The 20,041-nt window shown below is 45.8% G+C and overlaps 1 protein-coding gene across 2 annotated transcripts in view; it reads left to right on the plus strand.

Annotated features, from left to right (window-relative positions):
- abcb7 (ATP-binding cassette, sub-family B (MDR/TAP), member 7) overlaps positions 1-20,041 on the plus strand; it is an 84,394-nt gene that overhangs the window by 40,434 nt on the left and 23,919 nt on the right. For both annotated transcript variants that reach the window (XM_036969596.1, XM_036969597.1), the window contains exons 11-15: positions 646-809; positions 9,568-9,697; positions 10,683-10,854; positions 11,496-11,599; positions 13,132-13,239. In XM_036969596.1, coding sequence (XP_036825491.1) covers positions 646-809; positions 9,568-9,697; positions 10,683-10,854; positions 11,496-11,599; positions 13,132-13,239 — 678 coding nt within the window. The remainder of the gene's footprint in view (positions 1-645; positions 810-9,567; positions 9,698-10,682; positions 10,855-11,495; positions 11,600-13,131; positions 13,240-20,041) is intronic.

The raw sequence follows: 20,041 nt of genomic DNA on the forward strand, positions 1-20,041 counted from the left end.
CACTGTAATTACTGACTAGCTGTACACAGTATTCCTAAAGGTTCTATACTTATAGTCCAGTTCTAGAACACTGTAATTACTGACTAGCTGCACACAGTGTTCCTAAAGGTTCTATACTTATAGTCCAGTTCTAGAACACTGTAATTACTGACTAGCTGCACACAGTATTCCTAAAGGTTCTATACTTATAGTCCAGTTCTAGAACACTGTAATTACTGACTAGCTGTACACATTTTTATTAAAGGTTAGTTACTTATAGTCCAGTTCTAGAACACTGTAATTACTGACTAGCTGTACACAGTATTCCTAAAGGTTCTATACTTATAGTCCAGTTCTAGAACACTGTAATTACTGACTAGCTAGCTGTACACAGTATTCCTAAAGTTTCTATACTTATAGTCCAGTTCTAGAACACTCTAATTACTGACTAGCTGCACACAGTATTCCTAAAGGTTCTATACTTATAGTCCAGTTCTAGAACACTGTAATTACTGACTAGCTAGCTGCACACAGTATTCCTATAGGAGAAGGAGCTGGCCTCTGCCCTCCTTGTGACCCCCTCCACCTCCCCAGGAGGGTTAGAGGTCAGGGGCTAGGGGTAAGTCTGTAGTAGGTAGTCCTAACTCTCCTGTCTCTCTACTCTAGGAAAGAGAGCTGGCACCTCCTCTCTCCGTCACCCCTCAAGAAGCCACCATCAGGTTTGAGGATGTCTACTTTGAGTACCTGGAAGGACAGAAGGTTCTAGAGGGCGTCTCCTTCCAGGTGCCGGCTGGGAAGAAGGTGGCCATCGTAGGAGGGAGCGGATCAGGGTAAGCTCTCATTTAGAAAGGCCTTGACCTGTCTGAAATGGTCATATGAAGTGCACTGGTCAACAGTAGGGTTGCACATTTCTGGTAGTTTTCTCAAAGTCCCTGGAATTGTGAGGGAATAACCAGGAAATCCAGTATCGTTCAAGCGGGATTTCAGGAGCAGGACATTTTGGGAATGTTTCCAGGATTTTGCAACGTTAGTCAACAGTGTTCATCTGTAACATCCTGGTTTGGCCGTGTCTGATTGTCCATGTTTACATGCTCACAGTATTCCACAATGTAGCTCATATCCCGCTTAAGGTCTTATTCAGGATGAGCTGTTTGCATGCACCTTTGATATCCTGTTCACAAGTATCCCTATAACCCTGAGTAAACAGAATATTCCTCATTGAAGTTCATATGGGTTAAATGGAATAGTAACTGAAGTCTGGACACTGACTGTCAGCCTATGACCTCACCTGTAGGCCTATGACCTCACCTGTAGGTCTGTGACTTCACCTGTAGGCCTGTGACCTCACCTGTAGGCCTGTGACCTCACCTGTAGGCCTATGACCTCACCTGTAGGCCTATGACCTCACCTGTAGGCCTATGACCTCACCTGTAGGCCTATGACCTCACCTGTAGGCCTATGACCTCACACATTTAGAGTAATATGTTATTAATTCCTGTAGAATGATGCATTTCTTGCAGTAAAAGGATACAACAAATGTGCATTTTGTCTCAGGAACAGTAGTGGAGAAATATGAAAATAGAAAATGCAAAAGTGCGGTTAATGTGTTATCTTTGACTCTGTTAAGCACACCGTATTTCACCACATCAAATATGTCTAGCTCCAACAGTGACATGCTGGTGTTCCTAGAATACAGAATATTATCTTTGACTCTGTTAAGCACACCGTATTTCACCACATCAAATATGTCTTATCAGAAACATGTTCAATCGTTTTCTCAGCTTTTGATTTCCTTAAAATCGGTCAAACTGATGACATTTGACATGTTGCACAGGACCAATCTTTCCACTGTTCTTGGTGCTGTTGAGTTTTCTCCCGGTTCCTAATGGAAACAGACAACTTTACCGGTGTTCACTACATTACTAATAAATTCATTCTCGGTGTTAACTACATTACTAATAAATTAATTATTGGTGTTAACTACATTACTAATAAATTCATTCTGTCGCTGTTCTGCTGAGCACTACTTTATTTAGTCTTCTGGGGCAACAAGTTATGACAGAAGAGAAGCTGTATCTAACTATAGTTGACAAACAAATGGCCTACAAGATGTCATTAATTATAATATAGCCTACCAAATGTCATTAATTATAATATGGCCTACGAGATGTCATTAATTATAATATGGCCTACCAGATGTCATTAATTATAATATGGCCTACGAGATGTCATTAATTATAATATGGCCTACGAGATGTCATTAATTATAATATAGCCTACCAGATGTCATTAATTATAATATGGCCTACCAGATGTCATTAATTATAATATAGCCTACCAGATGTCATTAATTATAATATGGCCTACCAAATGTCATTAATTATAATATGGCCTACGAGATGTCATTAATTATAATATGGCCTACCAAATGTCATTAATTATAATATGGCCTACCAGATGTCATTAATTATAATATGGCCTACCAGATGTCATTAATTATAATATGGCCTACGAGATGTCATTAATTATAATATGGCCTACCAGATGTCATTAATTATAATATGGCCTACCAGATGTCATTAATTATAATATGGCCTACGAGATGTCATTAATTATAATATAGCCTACGAGATGTCATTAATTATAATATGGCCTACCAGATGTCATTAATTATAATATGGCCTACCAGATGTCATTAATTATAATATGGCCTACCAGATGTCATTAATTATAATATGGCCTACCAGATGTCATTAATTATAATATGGCCTACCAGATGTCATTAATTATAATATGGCCTACCAGATGTCATTAATTATAATATGGCCTACCAGATGTCATTAATTATAATATAGCCTACCAGATGTCATTAATTATAATATGGCCTACCAAATGTCATTAATTATAATATAGCCTACCAGATGTCATTAATTATAATATGGCCTACCAGATGTCATTAATTATAATATAGCCTACCAGATGTCATTAATTATAATATAGCCTACCAGATGTCATTAATTATAATATGGCCTACGAGATGTCATTAATTATAATATGGCCTACGAGATGTCATGAATTATAATATGGCCTACGAGATGTCATTAATTATAATATGGCCTACGAGATGTAATAAATTAAGATATGGCCTACGAGATGTCATTAATTATAATATGGCCTACGAGATGTCATTAATTATAATATGGCCTACGAGATGTCATTAATTATAATATGGCCTACCAGATGTCAGTAATTATAAGCAGAAACTTGTCTAAAATAGACTGCCACCCCTGATATGCCCTTCGCTGACTGTGAAAAACAACCGTCAACCGCATAAGATGTTGACATGCCACAGTATCCCGTCTCAGATCAGATAAGATGTTGACATGCCACAGTATCCCGTCTCAGATCAGATAAGATGTTGACATGCCACAGTATCCCGTCTCAGATCAGATAAGATGTTGACATGCCACAGTATCCCGTCTCAGATCAGATAAGATGTTGACATGCCACAGTATCCCGTCTCAGATCAGATAAGATGTTGACATGCCACAGTATCCCGTCTCGGATCAGATAAGATGTTGACATGCCACAGTATCCCGTCTCAGATCAGCATATCCCAGGCATCTTATTCTGGTTTCACGTAACTGGGATACAACCTTTTCGGGGTTTATTGTAAACGGGATATGATGTTTATATGCGTCAACTCAAAAACAGAATACTTGAGTCTCCCGAATAATAACAGGATATAGGTAGCATGTAAACATGGTCACTGGGTCTGGGATCTGTCTCTGTGTAGAAACCCTTATTCACCAGCTCTACTTGGTACATAATTGGCCGGCTGCTTCACTAATCTGTTCTAGTGTTGAAGTGTAAATGTGCCTCTTATGGTCCTAACCTGTATTTAACTTATCCTCTCCAATTATATCTTCAGATTCTGGGTTAAAACCTTTAGGTGCTTATTCAGCATCGCTCTGCAAGCGTAGTCTTTCTACTATAGTAGTATAGTGTAATGAATGCTGGTGTTCCTAGCTCCAACAGTGTAATGCTGGTGTTCCTAGCTCCAACAGTGTAATGCTGGTGTTCCTAGCTCCAACAGTGTAATGCTGGTGTTCCTAGCTCCAACAGTGTAATGCTGGTGTTCCTAGCTCCAACAGTGACATGCTGGTGTTCCTAGCTCCAACAGTGTAATGCTGGTGTTCCTAGCTCCAACAGTGTAATGCTGGTGTTCCTAGCTCCAACAGTGACATGCTGGTGTTCCTAGCTCCAACAGTGTAATGCTGGTGTTCCTAGCTCCAACAGTGTAATGCTGGTGTTCCTAGCTCCAACAGTGTAATGCTGGTGTTCCTAGCTCCAACAGTGTAATGCTGGTGTTCCTAGCTCCAACAGTGTAATGCTGGTGTTCCTAGCTCCAACAGTGTAATGCTGGTGTTCCTAGCTCCAACAGTGTAATGCTGGTGTTCCTAGCTCCAACAGTGTAATGCTGGTGTTCCTAGCTCCAACAGTGTAATGCTGGTGTTCCTAGCTCCAACAGTGTAATGCTGGTGTTCCTAGCTCCAACAGTGACATGCTGGTGTTCCTAGCTCCAACAGTGTAATGCTGGTGTTCCTAGCTCCAACAGTGTAATGCTGGTGTTCCTAGCTCCAACAGTGACATGCTGGTGTTCCTAGCTCCAACAGTGTAATGCTGGTGTTCCTAGCTCCAACAGTGTAATGCTGGTGTTCCTAGCTCCAACAGTGACATGCTGGTGTTCCTAGCTCCAACAGTGTAATGCTGGTGTTCCTAGCTCCAACAGTGTAATGCTGGTGTTCATAGCTCCAACAGTGTAATGCTGGTGTTCATAGCTCCAACAGTGACATGCTGGTGTTCCTAGCTCCAACAGTGTAATGCTGGTGTTCCTAGCTCCAACAGTGACATGCTGGTGTTCCTAGCTCCAACAGTGTAATGCTGGTGTTCATAGCTCCAACAGTGACATGCTGGTGTTCCTAGCTCCAACAGTGTAATGCTGGTGTTCCTAGCTCCAACAGTGTAATGCTGGTGTTCCTAGCTCCAACAGTGTAATGCTGGTGTTCCTAGCACCAACAGTGTAATGCTGGTGTTCCTAGCTCCAACAGTGACATGCTGGTGTTCCTAGCTCCAACAGTGTAATGCTGGTGTTCATAGCTCCAACAGTGTAATGCTGGTGTTCCTAGCTCCATCTGTGTAATGCTGGTGTTCCTAGCTCCAACAGTGTAATGCTGGTGTTCCTAGCTCCAACAGTGTAATGCTGGTGTTCCTAGCTCCAACAGTGAAATGCTGGTGTTCCAAGCTCCAACAGTGACATGCTGGTGTTCCTAGCTCCAACAGTGTAATGCTGGTGTTCATAGCTCCAACAGTGTAATGCTGGTGTTCCTAGCTCCAACAGTGTAATGCTGGTGTTCCTAGCTCCAACAGTGTAATGCTGGTGTTCCTAGCTCCAACAGTGTAATGCTGGTGTTCCTAGCTCCAACAGTGTAATGCTGGTGTTCCTAGCTCCAACAGTGTAATGCTGGTGTTCCTAGCTCCAACAGTGTAATGCTGGTGTTCCTAGCACCAACAGTGACATGCTGGTGTTCCTAGCTCCAACAGTGTAATGCTGGTGTTCCTAGCACCAACAGTGTAATGCTGGTGTTCCTAGCTCCAACAGTGTAATGCTGGTGTTCATAGCTCCAACAGTGACATGCTGGTGTTCCTAGCACCAACAGTGTAATGCTGGTGTTCCTAGCTCCAACAGTGTAATGCTGGTGTTCCAAGCTCCAACAGTGTAATGCTGGTGTTCCTAGCTCCAACAGTGTAATGCTGGTGTTCCTAGCTCCAACAGTGTAATGCTGGTGTTCCTAGCACCAACAGTGTAATGCTGGTGTTCCTAGCACCAACAGTGTAATGCTGGTGTTCCTAGCTCCAACAGTGTAATGCTGGTGTTCCTAGCTCCAACAGTGTAATGCTGGTGTTCCTAGCTCCATCTGTGTAATGCTGGTGTTCCTAGCTCCAACAGTGTAATGCTGGTGTTCCTAGCTCCAACAGTGTAATGCTGGTGTTCCTAGCTCCAACAGTGTAATGCTGGTGTTCCTAGCTCCAACAGTGTAATGCTGGTGTTCCTAGCTCCAACAGTGTAATGCTGGTGTTCCTAGCTCCAACAGTGTAATGCTGGTGTTCCTAGCTCCAACAGTGTAATGCTGGTGTTCCTAGCTCCAACAGTGTAATGCTGGTGTTCCTAGCTCCAACAGTGTAATGCTGGTGTTCCTAGCTCCAACAGTGTAATGCTGGTGTTCCTAGCACCAACAGTGTAATGCTGGTGTTCCTAGCTCCAACAGTGTAATGCTGGTGTTCCTAGCTCCAACAGTGTAATGCTGGTGTTCCTAGCTCCAACAGTGTAATGCTGGTGTTCCTAGCACCAACAGTGTAATGCTGGTGTTCCTAGCTCCAACAGTGTAATGCTGGTGTTCCTAGCTCCAACAGTGTAATGCTGGTGTTCCTAGCTCCAACAGTGTAATGCTGGTGTTCCTAGCTCCAACAGTGTAATGCTGGTGTTCCTAGCTCCAACAGTGACATGCTGGTGTTCCTAGCTCCAACAGTGTAATGCTGGTGTTCCTAGCTCCAACAGTGAAATGCTGGTGTTCCTAGCTCCAACAGTGACATGCTGGTGTTCCTAGCTCCAACAGTGTAATGCTGGTGTTCCCAGCTCCAACAGTGTAATGTTGGTGTTCCCAGCTCCAACAGTGTAATGCTGGTGTTCCTAGCTCCAACAGTGTAATGCTGGTGTTCCTAGCTCCAACAGTGTAATGCTGGTGTTCCTAGCTCCAACAGTGTAATGCTGGTGTTCCTAGCTCCAACAGTGTAATGCTGGTGTTCCTAGCTCCAACAGTGTAATGCTGGTGTTCCTAGCTCCAACAGTGTAATGCTGGTGTTCCTAGCTCCAACAGTGTAATGCTGGTGTTCCTAGCTCCAACAGTGTAATGCTGGTGTTCCTAGCTCCAACAGTGTAATGCTGGTGTTCCTAGCTCCAACAGTGTAATGCTGGTGTTCCTAGCTCCAACAGTGTAATGCTGGTGTTCCTAGCTCCAACAGTGTAATGCTGGTGTTCCTAGCTCCAACAGTGTAATGCTGGTGTTCCTAGCTCCAACAGTGTAATGCTGGTGTTCCTAGCTCCAACAGTGTAATGCTGGTGTTCCTAGCTCCAACAGTGTAATGCTGGTGTTCCTAGCTCCAACAGTGTAATGCTGGTGTTCCTAGCTCCAACAGTGTAATGCTGGTGTTCCTAGCTCCAACAGTGTAATGCTGGTGTTCCTAGCTCCAACAGTGTAATGCTGGTGTTCCTAGCTCCAACAGTGTAATGCTGGTGTTCCTAGCTCCAACAGTGAAATGCTGGTGTTCCTAGCTCCAACAGTGTAATGCTGGTGTTCCTAGCACCAACAGTGCAGTAAAATCGAACAATTCACAACAATACACACACCTAAAACTAAAATAATACTAATATATAAATATTAGGACGAGCAACGTCGGAGGGGCATTGACTAAAATACAGTAGAATAGAATACAGTATATACATATGAGATGAGTAAAGCAGTATGTAAATATTATTAAAGTGACCAGTGTTCCATGTCTATGTACATAGGGCAGCAGCCTCTAAGGTGCAGGGTTGAGTGGTAGCCAGCTAGTGACAGTGACTCAATTCAGAGCAGGGTACTGGGTGGAGGCTGTCTAGTGATGGCTATTTAACAGTGATGGCCTTGAAATAGAAGCTGTTTTTCAGTCTCTCGGTCCCAGCTTTGATGCACCTGTACTGACCTCGCCTTCTGGATGGTAGCTGGGTGAACAGGCCGTGACTCGGGTGGTTGTTGTCCTTGATGATCTTTATGGCCTTCCTGTGACATCGGGTGGTGTAGGTGTCCTGGAGGGCAGGTAATTTGCATTGTGCAGACCTCACAAGTCCACGATCAGCTCCTTCATTTTGTTGACATTGAGGGAAGGTTATTCCCTGGCACCACTCCCAGGGCCCTCAGCTCCTTCCTGTTGGCTGTCACGTCATTGTTGGTAATCAGGCCTACTTTTATGACGTCTGCAAACTTGATGATTGAGTTGGAGGTGTGCATGGCCACGCAGTCATTGGTGAACAGGGAGTACAGGAGGGGGCTGAGCACACACACTTGTGGGGCCCCTGTGTTTGGGATCAGCATACTGGAGGTGTTGTTACCTATCTTCGGGTAAGGTGGATGTGATATGGTCCTTAACTAGCCTCTCAAAGCACTTCATGATGACAGAAGTGAGTGCTACGGGGTGATAGTCATTTAGTTCAGATAGCTTTGCTTTCTTGGGTACAGAAACAATGGTGGACATCTTGAAGCATGTGGGGACAGCAGACTGGGATAAGGAGAGACTGAATATGTCCGTAAACACTCCAGCCAGCTGGTGTGCGCATGCTCTGAGGACGAGGTTAGCGATGCTGTCTGGGCCGTCAGCCTTTCGAGGGTTAACACTCTTAAATGTCTCACTCATTTCGGCCATGGAGAAGGAGAGTCCACAGTTCTCGGGAGCAGGCCGCGTCGGTGGCGCTGTGTTATCCTCAAAGCTTGTCTGCAACGTGGCTGGTTTTCCCTTTGTAATCCGTTTCCTGTAGACTCTGCCACATACGTCTCGTGTCTGAGCCGTTGAATTGCGACTCCACTTAAGACAGAGAATTTTTATTAGGATTAAATGTCAGGAACTGTGAAAAACTCAGTTTAAATGTATTTGGTTAAGGTGTACGTAAACTTTCAACTGTTTACGTCAATGTTATTCTCAGAGCCTACCCGGAACATATCCCAGTCTGCGTGATCAAAACAGTCTTGAAGCATGGATTCTGATTGGTCAGACCAACGTTAAATAGACCTTAGCACGGGTCCTTCCTTGAGTTTCTGCCTATAGGAAGGGAGAAGGAGGATGGAGGGCGAGGGAGTAACAATGGTCTAGAGTTTTTGAAGCGCGAGTATGACAAGCAATATGTTGATCTTCGGTAGCTTTTTCCTCATATTTGCTTTGTTAAAGTCCCCAGTTACAATAAATGCGGCATCAGGATGTGTGGTTTCCAGTTTGCATAAAGTCCAGTGTAGTTCCTTGAGGGACGTTGTGGTATCGGCTTGACTACAACTGAAGAGAATTCTCTCTGGAGGTAGTACGGTCGGCATTTGATTGTGAGGTATTCTAGGTCAGGTGAACAAAAGGACTTGAGTTCCTGTACGTTATCACAATCACACCATGAGTAGTTAATCATGAAACATACACCCCCGCCCTTCTTCCCGGAGAGTTCTTTCTTCCTCTCTGTGTGATGTACTGAGAACCCAGCTGGCTGCGTGGACGGGGGCAGTATACCCGGAGAGAGCCATGATTCCATGAGTATGTTACAGTCCCTGATGTCTCTCTAGAAGGAGATCCTTGCCTTGAACTCACCATAGTAATCATGGTTCTGTGTTGTTTCAGGAAGAGCACCATAGTAACCATGGTTCTGTGTTGTTTCAGGAAGAGCACCATAGTAACCATGGTTCTGTGTTGTTTCAGGAAGAGCACCATAGTAATCATGGTTCTGTGTTGTTTCAGGAAGAGCACCATAATGCGTATGTTGTTCCGGTTTTACGAGCCCCAGAAGGGAAACATCTACATCGCTGGACAGAACATCAGAGACGTTGGACTGGACAGCCTGCGACGGGCCGTAGGGGTGGTACCACAGGTAAAACTAACTTGATTAGATTAAATTTATTGATTGTTTATTAAGTTGACTTGGACAACAATCAACTCCCACAACAAGGGGGCAGATGTGGAAGCGAATAGAAACTACAGGTTCTTTCCTTCACATGTGTATTTGTTCAGTGTGTTGTAGTGGAAATGTACTGTATTTACCAAATCATGAGAGCAAACCACCATACAAGTCAGAGTTATCATAAAGTCCATCTTTAATTATATGAGCTCCATCACAACCCTGTGACTCTCAGATCAATTCAGTGTCTATAAATGAATTCTCTGAGAGTCCCTTACACATTGCAACTGAGATCCTTTATAGCAAAGACACACATAGCCAGACAGCATTGGCTATAAATTATCATTCAGCTTTGGTCTCCTAAACTATGTTCTTATCTCGCTCTTGGTACCACTCAGGACCAACACCATTACCTCACCCAATGGCATACATCAAATACACCCCCTCCTGGACAAGATCACAGAGAGACAGTGACTGGCACACAGACATTGTGGAGCCAAGAGATAATTGGTTCCCCCTCAATCATCCATTCACATGGTTTAAAAGATACGTTTACATATGAAGACAAGCTTGACCTCTCCCCTTTCTGTGGCACAAGTAACTGAACCCAGGACAGAGCAAGGATAACTGCAACCGGCCACCACTATAGTACAACAAGATGCATTCTAAATGACAAGTAACTCACAAGCATATTATGAAAATAAAACATTATCTATGTTACCCAACTAATTCTGATTCTGCCACGACAGTGTTTCCTCTCCTGATGTGTCCTCTCCTGATGTGTCCTCTCCCGATGTGTCCTCTCCCGATGTGTCCTCTCCCGATGTGTCCTCTCCCGATGTGTCCTCTCCCGATGTGTCCTCTCCCGATGTGTCCTCTCCTCAAGTTGAGCTGACGGTATTGATTGACTGTACTGTTTCCTCCCTCACTCTGTCTCTCTACCCTCCTCCCTACCCAGGATGCAGTGCTCTTCCACAACACCATCTTCTACAACCTTCAGTACGGGAACATCAACGCCACGCCAGAGGAGGTGTACCAGGTGGCACGGCTGGCAGGGATCCACGACGCCATCCTTAGGATGCCTCACGGATACGACACTCAGGTCGGCGAGAGGGGACTCAAACTGTCAGGTAGGTCAGACACACCCTGGTCGGGAGAGGGGACTCAAACTGTCAGGTAGGTCAGACACACCCTGGTCGGGAGAGGGGACTCAAACTGTCAGGTAGGTCAGACACACCCTGGTCGGGAGAAGGGACTCAAACTGTCAGGTAGGTCAGACACACCCTGGTCGGGAGAGGGAACTCAAACTGTCAGGTAGGTCAGACACACCCTGGTCGGGAGAGGGGACTCAAACTGTCAGGTAGGTCAGACACACCCTGGTCGGGAGAGGGGACTCAAACTGTCAGGTAGGTCAGACACACCCTGGTCGGGAGAGGGGACTCAAACTGTCAGGTAGGTCAGACACACCCTGGTCGGGAGAGGGGACTCAAACTCTCAGGTAGGTCAGACACACCCTGGTCGGGAGAGGGAACTCAAACTGTCAGGTAGGTCAGACACACCCTGGTCGGGAGAGGGGACTCAAACTGTCAGGTAGGTCAGACACACCCTGGTCGGGAGAGGGAACTCAAACTGTCAGGTAGGTCAGACACACCCTGGTCGGGGGAGGGGACTCAAATATCTACCTCAAATAGACTGCATTATTGACTTGCTGTTATGTTTCTGTTGCCGTGTGTTTCAAGACTGTATTATTGACTTGCTGTGTGTGTTTCAGGTGGGGAGAAGCAACGTGTGGCCATAGCCAGGGCCATACTGAAGAACCCTCCTATCCTGCTGTATGATGAAGCTACCTCCTCGCTGGACTCTATCACTGAGGAGGTAACTGACACACACACACACACACACACACCCACACAGAATCAGCTGTTGTCTCTTCTGCAGCTCAGTTTACCAACCAACCAATCAGCTGCGTAGATGTTAGGGGATAGAGTACACTGTGCCCTGAAGTTGGAGAGAACAGGCCACATGTCCTGTTATAGTTTCATACTGAATTACATGTAGATGTGTACTGCTTTCTTATTGTGAAGCTTTTTATATGGGCATATGTAAATAGCATCAGGAGCACACAGGGGTGGGCAGGAGGGGGGATGATGACAGGAGATATTGCTGGCTGCTGCTGTGTTGACTTAGTGGTTTTAATGACATTTTCTCAGAGAAACCGGCTTCATATATATCCTGCCTGTCATATTGGCATCGGTGTACTCCTAGAACATTCTAGAACTATTTCTAACACTTGATGTTCCTGTGTTGTTTCTCTACAGTGTTCTAGAACTATTTCTAACACTTGATGTTCCTGTGTTGTTTCTCTACAGTGTTCTAGAACTATTTCTAACACTTGATGTTCCTGTGTTGTTTCTCTACAGTGTTCTATAACTATTTCTAACACTTGATGTTCCTGTGTTGTTTCTCTACAGTGTTCTATAACTATTTCTAACACTTGATGTTCCTGTGTTGTTTCGCTAGTGTTCTAGAACTATTTCTAACACTTGATGTTCCTGTGTTGTTTCTCTACAGTGTTCTATAACTATTTCTAACACTTGATGTTCCTGTGTTGTTTCGCTAGTGTTCTAGAACTATTTCTAACACTTGATGTTCCTGTGTTGTTTCTCTACAGTGTTCTATAACTATTTCTAACACTTGATGTTCCTGTGTTGTTTCTCTACAGTGTTCTATAACTATTTCTAACACTTGATGTTCCTGTGTTGTTTCGCTAGTGTTCTAGAACTATTTCTAACACTTGATGTTCCTGTGTTGTTTCTCTACAGTGTTCTATAACTATTTCTAACACTTGATGTTCCTGTGTTGTTTCTCTACAGTGTTCTATAACTATTTCTAACACTTGATGTTCCTGTGTTGTTTCGCTAGTGTTCTAGAACTATTTCTAACACTTGATGTTCCTGTGTTGTTTCGCTAGTGTTCTAGAACTATTTCTAACACTTGATGTTCCTGTGTTGTTTCGCTAGTGTTCTAGAACTATTTCTAACACTTGATGTTCCTGTGTTCCATAATAATGGCGCCGTAGGGGATGGCTGCCATTTTACGGGCTCCTAACTAATGATGCACCGATATGACATTTTTGGCCGATATCGATATTTTCCTTGCCAAAAAAAATACTTTCTGGAAACATTCTGGAAATCATTTTGAATTCTTCATGTTCCTGTGTTGTTCTAGACCCTTCTAGAACTATTTGTAACATTCAATGTTTCTGTGTTGTAGAAAGTTCTAGAACTGTTTCTAATACTTTATGTTCCTCTGTTTCTCTACAAAATGCTAGTACAATTTCGAATAATTCATTCTAGAGTGTTCTAGAATTATTTCTAATACTTCATGTTGATTCTGTGTACTTCTAGAACATTCTTAGTTCCATGAAGGGTCTGGTCCAGGACCGGACGTCCGTATTCATCGCTCACAGACTGTCCACCATTGTAGACGCAGACGAGATCATCGTACTCAACAAGGTAAGAAGACCTTCTCATAGTGATTATTCCAAGGAGGGAGCTTTTTTTTTTTTTTAAATAAACTTTTCCTGTTGAAAAGCGTTATCCCAAGTATAAATACAGAAAATTACACACACTGAAAGGGTAAAAAACAACAACATTTGGGAACAAAACAATTTTCTTTTATACAACTGCAAACCTCAAGGAGTAGTTAGTGCCTTGCGAAAGTATTCGGCCCCCTTGAACTTTGCGACCTTTTGCCACATTTCAGGCTTCAAACATAAAGATATAAAACTGTATTTTTTTGTGAAGAATCAACAACAAGTGGGACACAATCATGAAGTGGAACGACATTTATTGGATATTTCAAACTTTTTTAACAAATCAAAAACTGAAAAATTGGGCGTGCAAAATTATTCAGCCCCTTTACTTTCAGTGCAGCAAACTCTCTCCAGAAGTTCAGTGAGGATCTCTGAATGATCCAATGTTGACCTAAATGACTAATGATGATAAATACAATCCACCTGTGTGTAATCAAGTCTCCGTATAAATGCACCTGCACTGTGATAGTCTCAGAGGTCCGTTAAAAGCGCAGAGAGCATCATGAAGAACAAGGAACACACCAGGCAGGTCCGAGATACTGTTGTGAAGAAGTTTAAAGCCGGATTTGGATACAAAAAGATTTCCCAAGCTTTAAACATCCCAAGGAGCACTGTGCAAGCGATAATATTGAAATGGAAGGAGTATCAGACCACTGCAATCTACCAAGACCTGGCTGTCCCTCTAAACTTTCAGCTCATACAAGGAGAAGACTGATCAGAGATGCAGCCAAGAGGCCCATGATCACTCTGGATGAACTGCAGAGATCTACAGCTGAGGTGGGAGACTCTGTCAATAGGACAACAATCAGCCGTATATTGCACAAATCTGGCCTTTATGGAAGAGTGGCAAGAAGAAGGCCATTTCTTAAAGATATCCATGAAAAGTGTTGTTTAAAGTTTGCCACAAGCCACCTGGGAGACACACCAAACATGTGGAAGAAGGTGCTCTGGTCAGATGAAACCAAAATTGAACTTTTTGGCAACAATGCAAAACGTTATGTTTGGCGTAAAAGCAACACAGCTGAACACACCATCCCCACTGTCAAACATGGTGGTGTCAGCATCATGGTTTGGTCCTGCTTTTCTTCAGCAGGGACAGGGAAGAGGGTTAAAATTGATGGGAAGATGGATGGAGCCAAATACAGGACCATTCTGGAAGAAAACCTGATGGAGTCTGCAAAAGACCTGAGACTGGGACGGAGATTTGTCTTCCAACAAAATCTACAATGGAATGGTTCAAAAATAAACATATCCAGGTGTTAGACTGGCCAAGTCAAAGTCCAGACCTGAATCCAATCGAGAATCTGTGGAAAGAACTGAAAACTGCTGTTCACAAATGCTCTCCATCCAACCTCACTGAGCTCGAGCTGTTTTGCAAGGAGGAATGGGAAAAAATGTCAGTCTCTCGATGTGCAAAACTGATAGAGACATACCCCAAGCGACTTACAGCTGTAATCGCAGCAAAAGGTGGCGCTACAAAGTATTAACTTAAGGGGGCTGAATAATTTTGCAAACCCAATTTTTCAGTTTTTGATTTGTTAAAAAAGTTTGAAATATCCAATAAATGTCATTCCACTTCATGATTGTGTCCCACTTGTTGTTGATTCTTCACAACAAAATACAGTTTTATATCTTTATGTTTGAAGCCTGAAATGTGGCAAAAGGTCGCAAAGTTCAAGGGGGCCGAATACTTTCGCAAGGCACTGTATATACTTGGGATATATTATTATTATTATTATTATTTTTTACCTTTATTTAACTAGGCAAGTCAGTTAAGAACAAATTCTTATTTTCAATGATGGCCTAGGAACAGTGGGTTAACTGCCTGTTCAGGGGCAGAACAACAGATTTTTACCATGTCAGCTCGGGGATTCGATCCAGCAACCTTTTGATTGCTGGCCCAACGCTCTAACCACTAGGTTACCTGCCGCCCCACACTGTCACTACATTAAGTAGGTTACTGGCCCAACGCTCTAACCACTAGGCTACCTGCCGCCCCACACTGTCACTACATTAAGTAGGTTACTGGCCCAACGCTCTAACCACTAGGCTACCTGCTGCCCCACACTGTCACTACATTAAGTAGGTTACTGGCCCAACGCTCTAACCACTAGGCTACCTGCCGCCCCACACTGTCACTACATTAAGTAGGTTACTGGCCCAACGCTCTAACCACTAGGCTACCTGCCGCCCCACACTGTCACTACATTAAGTAGGTTACTGGCCCAACGCTCTAACCACTAGGCTACCTGCTGCCCCACACTGTCACTACATTAAGTATGTTACTGGCCCAACACTCTAACCACTAGGCTACCTGCCGCCCCACACTGTCACTACATTAAGTAGGTTACTGGCCCAACGCTCTAACCACTAGGCTACCTGCCGCCCCACACTGTCACTACATTAAGTAGGTTACTGGCCCAACGCTCTAACCACTAGGCTACCTGCCGCCCCACACTGTCACTACATTAAGTAGGTTACTGGCCCAACGCTCTAACCACTAGGCTACCTGCTGCCCCACACTGTCACTACATTAAGTAGGTTACTGGCCCAACGCTCTAACCACTAGGCTACCTGCTGCCCCACACTGTCACTACATTAAGTAGGTTACTGGCCCAACGCTCTAACCACTAGGCTACCTGCCGCCCCACACTGTCACTACATTAAGTAGGTTACTGGCCCAACGCTCTAACCACTAGGCTACCTGCTGCCCCACACTGTCACTACATTAAGTATGTTACTGGCCCAACGCTCTAACCACTAGGTTACCTGCCGCCCCACACTGTCACTACATTAAGTAGGTTACTGGCCCAACGCTCTAACCACTAGGCTACCTGCCGCCCCACACTGTCACTACATTAAGTAGGTTACTGGCCCAACGCTCTAACCACTAGGCTACCTGCCGCCCCACACTGTCACTACATTAAGTAGGTTACTGGCCCAACGCTCTAACCACTAGGCTACCTGCCGCCCCACACTGTCACTACATTAAGTAGGTTACTGGCCCAACGCTCTAACCACTAGGCTACCTGCCGCCCCACACTGTCACTACATTAAGTAGGTTACTGGCCCAACGCTCTAACCACTAGGCTACCTGCCGCCCCACACTGTCACTACATTAAGTATGTTACTGGCCCAACGCTCTAACCACTAGGCTACCTGCCGCCCCACACTGTCACTACATTAAGTAGGTTACTGGCCCAACGCTCTAACCACTAGGCTACCTGCTGCCCCACACTGTCACTACATTAAGTAGGTTACTGGCCCAACACTCTAACCACTAGGCTACCTGCCGCCCCGCACTGTCACTACATTAAGTAGGTTACTGGCCCAACGCTCTAACCACTAGACTACCTGCTGCCCCACACTGTCACTACATTAAGTAGGTTACTGGCCCAACGCTCTAACCACTAGGCTACCTGCTGCCCCACACTGTCACTACATTAAGTAGGTTACTGGCCCAACGCTCTAACCACTAGGTTACCTGCTGCCCCACACTGTCACTACATTAAGTAGGTTACTGGCCCAACGCTCTAACCACTAGGCTACCTGCTGCCCCACACTGTCACTACATTAAGTAGGTTACTGGCCCAACGCTCTAACCACTAGGCTACCTGCCGCCCCACACTGTCACTACATTAAGTAGGTTACTGGCCCAACGCTCTAACCACTAGGCTACCTGCCGCCCCACACTGTCACTACATTAAGTATGTTACTGGCCCAACGCTCTAACCACTAGGCTACCTGCCGCCCCACACTGTCACTACATTAAGTAGGTTACTGGCCCAACGCTCTAACCACTAGGCTACCTGCCGCCCCACACTGTCACTACATTAAGTAGGTTACTGGCCCAACGCTCTAACCACTAGGTTACCTGCTGCCCCACACTGTCACTACATTAAGTAGGTTACTGGCCCAACGCTCTAACCACTAGGCTACCTGCTGCCCCACACTGTCACTACATTAAGTAGGTTACTGGCCCAACGCTCTAACCACTAGGCTACCTGCCGCCCCACACTGTCACTACATTAAGTAGGTTACTGGCCCAACGCTCTAACCACTAGGCTACCTGCCGCCCCACACTGTCACTACATTAAGTAGGTTACTGGCCCAACGCTCTAACCACTAGGCTACCTGCCGCCCCACACTGTCACTACATTAAGTAGGTTACTGGCCCAACGCTCTAACCACTAGGCTACCTGCTGCCCCACACTGTCACTACATTAAGTATGTTACTGGCCCAACGCTCTAACCACTAGGCTACCTGCTGCCCCACACTGTCACTACATTAAGTAGGTTACTGGCCCAACGCTCTAACCACTAGGCTACCTGCCGCCCCACACTGTCACTACATTAAGTATGTTACTGGCCCAACGCTCTAACCACTAGGCTACCTGCTGCCCCACACTGTCACTACATTAAGTATGTTACTGGCCCAACGCTCTAACCACTAGGCTACCTGCTGCCCCACACTGTCACTACATTAAGTAGGTTACTGGCCCAACGCTCTAACCACTAGGCTACCTGCCGCCCCACACTGTCACTACATTAAGTAGGTTACTGGCCCAACGCTCTAACCACTAGGCTACCTGCTGCCCCACACTGTCACTACATTAAGTAGGTTACTGGCCCAACGCTCTAACCACTAGGCTACCTGCCGCCCCGCACTGTCACTACATTAAGTAGGTTACTGGCCCAACACTCTAACCACTAGGCTACCTGCTGCCCCACACTGTCACTACATTAAGTAGGTTACTGGCCCAACGCTCTAACCACTAGGCTACCTGCCGCCCCACACTGTCACTACATTAAGTAGGTTACTGGCCCAACGCTCTAACCACTAGGCTACCTGCCGCCCCACACTGTCACTACATTAAGTAGGTTACTGGCCCAACGCTCTAACCACTAGGCTACCTGCTGCCCCACACTGTCACTACATTAAGTAGGTTACTGGCCCAACGCTCTAACCACTAGGCTACCTGCCGCCCCACACTGTCACTACATTAAGTAGGTTACTGGCCCAACGCTCTAACCACTAGGCTACCTGCTGCCCCACACTGTCACTACATTAAGTAGGTTACTGGCCCAACGCTCTAACCACTAGGCTACCTGCCGCCCCACACTGTCACTACATTAAGTAGGTTACTGGCCCAACGCTCTAACCACTAGGCTACCTGCCGCCCCACACTGTCACTACATTAAGTATGTTACTGGCCCAACGCTCTAACCACTAGGCTACCTGCCGCCCCACACTGTCACTACATTAAGTAGGTTACTGGCCCAACGCTCTAACCACTAGGCTACCTGCCGCCCCACACTGTCACTACATTAAGTAGGTTACTGGCCCAACGCTCTAACCACTAGGCTACCTGCTGCCCCACACTGTCACTACATTAAGTAGGTTACTGGCCCAACGCTCTAACCACTAGGCTACCTGCTGCCCCACACTGTCACTACATTAAGTAGGTTACTGGCCCAACGCTCTAACCACTAGGCTACCTGCCGCCCCACACTGTCACTACATTAAGTAGGTTACTGGCCCAACGCTCTAACCACTAGGTTACCTGCCGCCCCACACTGTCACTACATTAAGTATGTTACTGGCCCAACGCTCTAACCACTAGGCTACCTGCCGCCCCGCACTGTCACTACATTAAGTAGGTTACTGGCCCAACGCTCTAACCACTAGGCTACCTGCCGCCCCGCACTGTCACTACATTAAGTAGGTTACTGGCCCAACGCTCTAACCACTAGGCTACCTGCCGCCCCACACTGTCACTACATTAAGTAGGTTACTGGCCCAACGCTCTAACCACTAGGCTACCTGCCGCCCCACACTGTCACTACATTAAGTAGGTTACTGGCCCAACGCTCTAACCACTAGGCTACCTGCCGCCCCACACTGTCACTACATTAAGTATGTTACTGGCCCAACGCTCGAAACCACTAGGCTACCTGCCGCCCCACACTGTCACTACATTAAGTATGTTACTGGCCCAACGCTCGAAACCACTAGGCTACCTGCCGCCCCACACTGTCACTACATTAAGTAGGTTACTGGCCCAACGCTCTAACCACTAGGCTACCTGCCGCCCCACACTGTCACTACATTAAGTAGGTTACTGGCCCAACGCTCTAACCACTAGGCTACCTGCCGCCCCACACTGTCACTACATTAAGTAGGTTACTGGCCCAACGCTCTAACCACTAGGCTACCTGCCGCCCCACACTGTCACTACATTAAGTATGTTACTGGCCCAACGCTCTAACCACTAGGCTACCTGCCGCCCCACACTGTCACTACATTAAGTAGGTTACTGGCCCAACGCTCTAACCACTAGGCTACCTGCCGCCCCACACTGTCACTACATTAAGTATGTTACTGGCCCAACGCTCTAACCACTAGGCTACCTGCCGCCCCACACTGTCACTACATTAAGTAGGTTACTGGCCCAACGCTCTAACCACTAGGCTACCTGCCGCCCCACACTGTCACTACATTAAGTAGGTTACTGGCCCAACGCTCTAACCACTAGGCTACCTGCCGCCCCACACTGTCACTACATTAAGTATGTTACTGGCCCAACGCTCTAACCACTAGGCTACCTGCCGCCCCACACTGTCACTACATTAAGTAGGTTACTGGCCCAACGCTCTAACCACTAGGCTACCTGCCGCCCCACACTGTCACTACATTAAGTAGGTTACTGGCCCAACGCTCT

Source organism: Oncorhynchus mykiss, chromosome 31 (assembly GCF_013265735.2).
Source record: "Oncorhynchus mykiss isolate Arlee chromosome 31, USDA_OmykA_1.1, whole genome shotgun sequence".
In the NCBI taxonomy this organism is placed as follows: Eukaryota; Metazoa; Chordata; class Actinopteri; order Salmoniformes; family Salmonidae; genus Oncorhynchus; species Oncorhynchus mykiss.